General features: G+C 35.8%; 1 protein-coding gene across 1 annotated transcript; it reads right to left on the bottom strand.

The window, feature by feature from the left end:
* Positions 1-4,487: 4,487 nt before the first annotated feature.
* Positions 4,488-8,878, bottom strand: LOC110370689 (J domain-containing protein). The gene is made up of 3 exons (XM_021326592.3): positions 8,719-8,878; positions 8,160-8,261; positions 4,488-5,873 (listed from the first exon to the last, which is right to left on the bottom strand). Exons 1-3 carry the CDS (start codon positions 8,803-8,805, stop codon positions 5,550-5,552), a joined length of 513 nt encoding a protein of 170 aa, XP_021182267.1. The 5' UTR covers positions 8,806-8,878; the 3' UTR covers positions 4,488-5,549.
* Between the last annotated feature and the right edge of the window lie 1,275 nt (positions 8,879-10,153).

Here is a 10,153-nt window from a genome sequence, read left to right as displayed (position 1 = left end):
ATTCAACCTTCGGCGTTACATTTCATTGTCACAGTATAATGGCTCTTTGTTTTAAGGTCAATAGTGTAGTGATTGGAAAATGAGTTCTCGGGTTGCTTCTGCGGATTCCACATTCACGGAAACGATAATGTTTTCCGTATGCCGCCTACTTTTTTATTGATCTTTGTGCCTTTTCGCTGTTCTTGCATATTCCCTAAGATTGCCACTGAAACATTTAAGAAAGCATGCATTATTAAAAATTCATAATCTGCTGTTTATAGAAATATGTTATACAAATGTATTGCATGTTTGGTCGAATTGAGAAAGGGTGGGCCAAAAAAATATATACAGGACCCGGACTGTTGTCTATTTGGGTACAAAACCCTACCCAGAAATACCTGGACTGGACTTTGTTGTTTGTCATTTGTATTCTAAATCAGATCGTACTGCAGATTTTTGTTTAGATATGTTAGCATCGACACTTAGGTAGGCCTAAGACTTCATCAAAGCGGAGAGGAAAATTTTTTAAACACCTAATGTAATATTTCCGTTCAGAGATACTACTGATTTAGCATACACAAGATGTTAGAATTACGAAATTCTATTGGTAGTTTCCTTACGTACCATTGCTAGGTACAGATGATCATAACATCTAGTTAGATAGTGGTCATCTCACACTATTTGATGGTCAGATTTGAATTGTTCCCTCTTTTCCTTGTAATTGTCCGACCCTCAAGCGGTTTCAATATTACATGGTTTTGGATTGCTGAGATCCAAACTTAGCCCGCGTACAATGTCATGCGGGTTAAAGTCTAGGGTAACGTGCTTGCAACTAAAGTACGCTACGGGTTCGAATCCACTCACACTGATTCTGTTTTGAAAGTACTTGGATGCTTGAAATTGGTAAATCAGGATACGTATACCTATATCAAATTGCTAATCAGCTTCATACCGTATACCTATTTATAATCCCCTTCTCGGTGATAGGAGACCAGGTGATCTGATAGACCTGATAGGTCATACCTGGATACACAGATATCCCTTTTCCTCCAGTTTGAGGCCCTTCTCGCCAATACACTTATGTATGTGTACCTATAGACCTAAAATGTTATGAATGAAGTTCAGAAGTCTAATGATAGCCTCTTAAATTTAAAACTCAGTATTGTTATTTTACTCCTTGAGACTGATTGGTAGTAATTAGTCGGTGAAGGTCGAAGTAAAAGATATTCGTAACATAAACAAATCGAACAGCTGACTGTCTCGAACTTCAAGTTCAGCAGCTGTAGGTGGATTTGGAAAGTTTTGAAATTTAAAACAACAATAAAAGTAGGAAGTAGTTGAGAACTCTTGGGCTTACAATAGCTAAGAGCTAAAATTAAAGTTTTCAATTAAGTTTCTTAACGTTTAACGTTATTTTGGATAGGCAGTTTGAACAGCGCTCAAAACTTTGCCCATTTTAGTAGTTATTTTAACTACTAACCATAATGAAGCACATAGGGAAAAATGCAAAATGTGCATTATTAACTCAAAGTTACATAAGTATGTGTCCATTAAAAATGTTTATCATGAACTCCTAAGAGGCATAAGAGAATCCTAAGAGGCATTGCGTAATTTTCATAATTACCTCCTCAATCCCTTTTAAAAGAATTATCACTCACCCTTTCTGAATATTTCTTGTTCAATAATCGTTCTTCTAAATTCAGTACCAAACCAAGAGCCTATGAAAGCCGAATCCAATTTTCAAAAGAATATTTCGACCTATTTTTTTGGTAATCTTCAAATTGGCAATTTAAGTGTTTAATAAGGATCCACAATTAATATGTAGATAGTTAACACTACACTTTCGAATCAGCCAAGTGCTGGCAACAAACTGATGGCTAGTGGAGTCGGTCGTCGATGGCTAACGATGAAACCGGAGCTGTGGACTGTAAACATCCAGTGACTGGAATCCTCGCGGGCTGACGACGCGCCGCCGACGCTCGCGCTCGAACCTCCATAACATTACTAATATGGCACATTAAGATAACTGCCTGACCACCGGGAAGATGAATGCTCTTGGTAGGCCCTTGACCTCAGAAATATCAACTGTCATTCTCATTACATTTCGTTTTAATAAAGCTTATTAAAAAATATGAAACTATTTACTAATGTGGTGACAGAAGTGTTCAATTACAACCCGTGGGATTATATGACAATCCTACTTATTTCTGTAAATGAAATAGTAAACATACTTAGGTACTCAACACCTTACTCGGCAGTTTCGCATATAAGTTCTTGATTATCAATGCAACACCTACTTACAACTATATTGGCTAATAAAAATGTTATCAATTGAAATTGAGTATAAAGACTTAGCGTTCTCTCGTAGTTGCTATGCGCTTGTGGTTGAAGTCGGGCTAAACCCTGTACGAAATGTGTGAGCAAAATATTTCCGTGTGCCTCTGTATCATATATTAATTGACACGAACTTATACGATACTTATCATATTATCATCATTTCAACTATAAAACGTCCACTGAAATACTAGGCCTTCTCCATTAATTTCCAAGCTCTTTGAAATGTCCTCGAGTGGAGACCATGGGCTGTCTTAGGAAAACTTAGTAGGTAATTAATGAAAAAATAAGCTCAACAATTTACGTAAATTAAATCAATTAACTTTAACTTGATATAATCAAAAATAGTTGGTAAGATTACGATTTTATTAATAAGTTGCTCGCTAAACGTTTCAAGGCACTTAAGTGCATGAATGTCAGCGATTAAAATATCCCGTGACATTTAAAGTATTATGCAAAACTGCTAGCCTGCTTAACTTAGGTCTATGCTTCATAGAAAGGGGTCTACCCACGCCTTTTGGCTTTTACTTTACAGCATCTAGATGGAAATTATTTTATTTAACAATATAATTGCGTGGATATGATTAACTCCATCTATTTATACCTTGTTATATGAACAAAAATAAACCTCTAGCAAACTTTTAATGAAAAACTTTCTCAACTCCATGCGACAGAGGAAATAAATAAAGTAAAAAAATGTGTTAGTTACAAAATATAAGTTATAGGCACGCGCTTCAGATGTTTTTCATCACAAGAATCCTCGGAATGATTAAACAGGACGGGGCCTGCGTGAAAACTTGTTGTTTCTTTTTCACATGTTTGTAGACATATGTTGGTATGTCACGCGACCTGTTTACATAATATTTTCCCTGAAAAATGCCTTGTTGATTCCATGGCTGCGAGGAACCGATTCGCTGTTCCACACATTTGTATTCTTTTTGAGAACCTTCATACCATAGAATCGGGTCGCTTAGGTAAGCAGAATCGTAAGTAGATTGGCAGGTTTTTAGGTATGTAGGTAGAAGTCAGTTCGTACTGATCGGTAAAATATACAATTGATTAATATCTGAGGTTTTACTTGCATTTTGACATTATAGGGTAAGAAAAAACCAGAGGGAATGTAAAATGAATGCCCGGAGAGGTTCGCACATGAATTGCTTTCAGTTTGGACGGGAGGAGATATTCCAACCCATGAAGGTAACATCCTTGTAATCTTGTGGCTAAAACTCCTTACGTGAATTGGACAGGTGAGAGAGAGAGTAATTTACGTCGGAAAGGTTTTACACGCTAGAATTATACAGTATATTTATAGCATTAAATTGTACCGAGAGCAAGTTTAGTTATCGATAGTCTACTTACTACTAATATGTATATGTGCCCAGCATATTCAACCTAGCTATATCCTCATTAAGTTTCCTGATTGTAGCAGGCAGATCTTCAGGGCTGGGGTAAAGATATAATTGCTAGCCATCAGACGATGAATGAAGACGATGCGCACTCTGATCTGGAATTAGGAGATTAATATTGGAAACAAGGTGGTGAAAGAAGTCCTCCTTGTGGTACGCCAGCAACAAGCTTACACCACTTTGCAAACAAACCATCAATTCGTACTGACTGCTGCACGCCTAGAAGATATGAAGTAAACCTGTAAACCAATCTAAAGACCTGCTGTGTGCCTGATTAGGATGAATAATAGGATATCATGGGTAACATATAATAGGTAACAGTATTAAAAGCGTTTGACAAATCTACACCAGCACGATGACTTTGGTTCCCAACTTTTATTTTACTATCACTAGGTAGTCTAAAGGAGAGCTGTTCCAGTAATGCTTTTGTGTTAGCTCACATCAGTTTCTTTTTTCAGACTCTAGAGATGACGAGTAAGTCTTAAAAGAAGCTTCTGCAGATGAGTTCAGAAGGTGACAAGAGTTAAGATTTTTTGGGATATTCTTTCAGAATTATGTACAGTGTGGCAATATTACTAAAACTGCCTCTGAAAGTCGCAGTAAATATTATGCGATTAATAGATAGGGTCCTAATATTTAATACTTCAACTCATAAGAGTACTCGCTCCTATAGAACGTCTCGGTCCTTTTCCTTAGTTAGTTCTACTGATAGGAATTATTTGTCGATAAGAATTATAATTAAGTAGTTGCAGAATTGAAACATCAATATGTTCAGCAAACCTTTATTGTTTTAAAGATGTATTACATCAAAAATAAAAACATTTTATAAGTTTTGGCTTTAGCTTGTTAGAATACTTATCGAGACAAAACATTAAAAGTTTAAAATTCCACTACCCATTTATAACATTTAAGTATATATTTAAAATACATAAAGTAAATACTGATCAAACATTTAACACATAATAACATTTAATTTCTACGTAGCTATCAGGTAACACAACATTTATCTTGGAACAAATACGATTAATGATTATATACGTCGTTAGACCATTAGAAAGTAGAATTGTCAAGGTCGCAGAAGGTAAACATAATCAAACAGTCCTGTCTCGCAACTTTACCCTGTATATATCTCACAACAACATCCGTTATATTCTCATTCTCTTTAAAAATAATATCATACTTATAGTAAGATAAAGAGGATCAAAAATATAAATCTTCAAAATATCGAGATTCTTTAAGTAGACAATATTGTTCTATAGCAGAAATGTGATAAATCAGACTCATAAGTTTATCAGGAATGTGCACAGCTTACATCTAGGGGGTAACAGCTAAGAGTGTTTTACACTAATACACCATTCTAGGGGTCTGGGGCTCCTACATCAAAAATTCTGTTCCTACATACAACAGAAATACATTTAGCACATCAAACACCCAAAAACAGTAATTAATTAGATATCGAGCCACATTCGAGAAACGTACCGCGAGCTGACTTGATGAATATTGTGCCGTTATTTTATAACTTATCTATAATTAATTATCCTTAATTTTAATACATTTAATAATTGTCAAATACAACATGACTAAATTTGTAAATTGTAATAATGGCAAGTAATTAATTTAACAGCCTGGTTGCAAACATATCACAAAAATGTGATTAGGTAAAAATTTAAATTAAGTACAACAAAATGATGTATAACATAAAAAAAAGAGATTAGGGCACAAGTAACCTCTTTGATAAAAAAATAAATAAATAATAAAAAAAAATAGTCCCAAGGAGGTGGTCTAATGAAGTCGGAAAGACTTCACTAGACCGATAGAGAGTGGGACTATTTAGATTTCATAGTTGCGGAATTTGGAGATGACCTCGGATGGAGGCTCCTGGTTGCCGGTTCCCCAGCGGCCCCACAGAGCGGCGCCGCCCTCGGAGGCGCGGCGAGCGGCCGGGTTGGAGGGGCCCAGGCTGGAGGGGCCCGAGGCGCGGCCGCACTCTCCCTCCAGCATGCGATCCTTGGTGTTGGGCTTGGTCCAGTGCATGGACTGTTGCACGTGGTCCTTCATGCCGAGCCACTGCTTGTAGCCCATGGAGATGCCGCTTTGGCGCCACTTGTCGTATAGAGCGCGCTTAGACGGATCGCATAGCGTCTCCTTCGCCTCCTGGTAAAGTAAAGAAAGGAGTTTTATTAAATTGCCTTTTCATTTTCTCGTATAGCTCTTCTTTTTATAGAAAGATCTTCATTATCGTGGTTCCACCTAGTTAGGTAGCCACTATGCCTTGATCGCGGTTGGATTTAGGTTCATATAATGTAAAAAAATAAACATTATCATTATAAAGTAAGAATGATTGATTACATTCGGTTACATTTGTAGAATAATATTTTTATATTGCGTCAGTAGTACGAGATAAACAATGTTTTTCTTATTCAATGTGACGGAACTTGATCGGTGTGGTTAAATATTATATAGTATGTACTTGTATGAATATCTATTGCGACTGCGGTCTGCGGTATTGTGTTAGTGTTCATTATCTTAATCAAGGTAATGCTGGTGACTGCATAGTAACGTATTTTATTCTGCAAATGAATTTAATTGCAGCATAGCTCTGGTCTACTTAAGCCCGTCTTTAAAGAAAAGTGTTCACCTTTAGACGGAAAAAGCTTTATTACAATTATAACAAAGTTATAGTAATCATCTAGAAAGCGTTCCGCCTGAAACCTGTTACCTGGAATTTGCTTTTAAATGGATTAATTTCCTTCCGAGGAAAGTTAATTTGTGAAAATGTAGCTACACTTTTAAGTCTGCGTATCTGCTTTCAGAGTTCTCTCTATATTTTTTCGAAGGCGTACATTGTGACGTAAATAACATAATGGCGGCGGTACGTGAAGCGAAACGAAATTAATTAATGATAAGGGCCTACGGGGTGACGTAACTATATTTAACCAGTTATGCGAAAACTCAATCAGCCTGTAGAGAGCACAGTGTGGAGTGTTTGCTGCGTTCCTATATTGCCTGTTTCACCCCAATAATTTCAGTAATTGGGACTGTATTTTTATTTTTGTAGCTAAAAGCAAATGCGAATTTCGTTCGGAGCTTGTATCGTACAGATCTGTACATCTCAAGTACGTATGTAGGGGGTTAACAGTAATTATAGTTTACGTTAGATAAAGTTATTGTGAAACCGTTAGGCTAATACACTCATCAACAAGAGTATTGAAGAGTCTACGCTGTAATAATTGACTATTATTAAATTACAAATGATATCATATATAATGATAGCATAATATGGTGTTGTAAATAATTCAGTAGGTACGGTAGACCGCACGTCAGTGGTAACTGTCATGCACCTTAACTCAATAGTAATAAGTACGATTTTCCTATAAAACTGTTACCACTGACCTGAAGTTGACTGTACCTTGAATTTGGCCTTACGAACCCCGAAAACATCTAATCGTGGAAGTTAGAACAAATAAATCTGCTCTAATAAATTCAACGTCTAACTTAAATACTTTGACTGCGTGTCCATCAATTAAACTGCTAACAAACTTTAAGCTTTAACTTTACGTTTCATGTTGCCCTGTTAAGTATCTATTCTCTGAACAACTTTCAGCCCGAGAACTTTATAAACGCTTAAAATGTATAACGATAACTTTTGAGCCGCGGAAATCATTTAGGTCACTGAAAATATTTCATTTCTAACAAAGTTATGCGATGTTTGAATTTTTGTAGCGACGTAGCTACTTGTTTTGAAATACCGTTCATTTGCACCCCGAAAAATGTAATGTTGAATAGGTATTTATGTCTCGTATTATTCAATATTTGTTTACTTGAAGATAAGAACGTTCATTGTTAATATGCATTAATATGCAATATGAATTAAGTACTATCTGCGACTTGTATGTACAATAAGTATGAGATTTAAAAAACATCACTCTACCAAGACTACAAAAAGTGGATATCTAATAAAGTTCCAATCGTAGTCGGAATTTATAAACCTTGAAATAAAATTAGTGTGCAATTAACGCGCAATAGAACTGTTGTTCCAGTTAACGACTGAGCAAAAAACAAGTTCACCAATATTTTAATAGGTAGGTACGTATTGACGATATTTTTAGTTTATCTACGTAGTATTTTCTAATTAAATATCATTTTAGTATGTTATTCTCGGTCCAATCCTACCATAAAACATTACGATTATATTCTTCGTCAACTATTTCAATTCTGAAAATAACAAATTCTAGTCGCGAACTGGTTTGTTTGTTTTGTTGTCACAGCAGAACGACCGAACAGAAACAGGTAAAACTTTGCCATCCAAAGATTGCATCCGAGGGAAGCACGTTGAATGTAATTTTTTATCCTGGTGCGTCATGTTGAAATTTTCCTTAAGGTGCTAGCAAACCTGATAAAACAATTCATAGGGTAAAGACTGTGGACTATGTTTCTTACCTTTAATTGCTGGAACTTGGCTTCAGCTTCCTTGTCCCCATCATTCTTGTCAGGGTGGTACTGCAGAGCCAGTACCTTGTACTCAGCAGTGATCTGCTCAATCTGTAATTGCACAGCCAAGCATTAGCGTAACTAGCAGAGGTAATGAGACGCAGCCAACAATTAAACTATCATTAAGCTATAATTATATATTTATAATTCGCAAATAAGTTCTAAGAAACTCCGCAAGAAATTCCGTCATTCACACACAAACGTAATATAAATAACGGGGAACTGGAAAACCCAAACACAAGACATTGACTCAACAAAAGTTAATTATTTCTCCTCCGCCGCGGAATAACACCGTTCGCATGAATAAAACTACTATTACATTAGTAAACTTTCATACATTAAGCTGGTTATTTTTTATCAGATCTAGGTCAACTCTCTGGGACCTCGACAAAATAAGGTCATCGAGCAGTACAGTGGAATCAATACACTAGTCACTAGAAATCAGAGCAAATCTATTATTGCATAAATAACGTTTCAAAATAAAAATATAATTGAAGAAGTTACTTACACTTGAGTGTTCGTCACAGCCCAACAGGCCGTAGAAGTCGTCGTCGGGGTTCTTTTGATAATTTAGTATTTCATCGACGCCAGTCATTTTCACGACCCTCCCGCACGAGACCCAAGCAGATACTAAATCCGAGTTAGCGCTGCGCGAGAACTTACTAACGCAACCGATGCTAATAGTCGAGTTGTGAATCGATTCGTTTTGTAGCAACTCGGTAAAACTGTGAGTTCTATAAAAATGAAATGAAAGATTATTCGTGTACCTTTTTATATTAATAACCCTTCATGTTTTTTGGAGCTGACGCATTGTTTTGTGTATTATGTTTATATCAAAGCTGAAATTAAAGCGGTAGGAAAACAAGTTTTAGTTAGAGTATCATGTTTTATCATTCACTTATTCCCGTTATGTCAAAAGGTTTGACAGCATGGCAATATCGTTAATTGAAACAGTTAACGAGCTGTGACGTAGGTACAGAATTTAGTTTTGACAAACTGTGAGGTTTTAGAAGCTGTTAATTTTAATAAGTATTATATACCTATCAATGATCTCTTAGTAAGAGACTCTTACTTCTTATAATTTTTAATATCAGAAATGAAAGAGCTTTCACAGAGGTGTTTTTGCATTATCTTGAAAACTTCAGCAAATATTCGACTAATAAATGATAACAATTTAGTTTCTTTTGAACGCACTACTTGTATCTAGTACATAGTAAATATAATAAAACGATCCCAGCTAATAATCATAGCAAGCAATGTACACAAACACGAATCTAAGATTGTGAGCGTTTTTATAACGATTTGTCAGGGTTGCCTGTTTACGAAGTAATAGCGTAAAGCACGGCAATTAGTCATTCTATTAAAACCATATTTTATTGACAATTATTTTTTAAGTTTATTTTTTATTTTTATTTATCTTACTAACTGGACCTAATCATATAAATAATTATTGTGTAAGTAAGTGTATTAATCACCCCTCAGTCATACTTATGCAGATATTTTTCATAACTAGATATCGTAGTCACAAACGTAGTATAGTTTAGGGTTAGTACAAATGGCCCGAGCTGCGCGTCTAGTTCACGGATCGATGCATTCAGGTGTAGGTACAACTGCGCGGACATAAAATCTACATTGCACCAGTCAATAGCCTGCACTAGAACTGAGAGCCTAGTCAGACACACCTTTATTTTTATAGACACCACCGTAACTGCGTCATAGCTTGCAAAGTATTAATAAATTGCCGTACGCATATTTATTCTTCGGACTTCTTTTGAAGACATCAACAATTTTGTCACGTCTTTATTTGGTCTCCAAATCGCTCTAATCAAGACGATTGCTTCTATTCATGTAGGTTCCTAATAGAATTGAAATAAGATTTCGGAACCTATTTGTAGGTTACGCACACGCCACATAGCTTTAATTAATTTTGACCAATAAAAATT

Source organism: Helicoverpa armigera, chromosome 13, assembly GCF_030705265.1.
Source record: "Helicoverpa armigera isolate CAAS_96S chromosome 13, ASM3070526v1, whole genome shotgun sequence".
In the NCBI taxonomy this organism is placed as follows: Eukaryota; Metazoa; Arthropoda; class Insecta; order Lepidoptera; family Noctuidae; genus Helicoverpa; species Helicoverpa armigera.
Note: the sequence above shows the minus strand (reverse complement) of the source record. Positions and strands in the feature narration are given on the sequence as shown.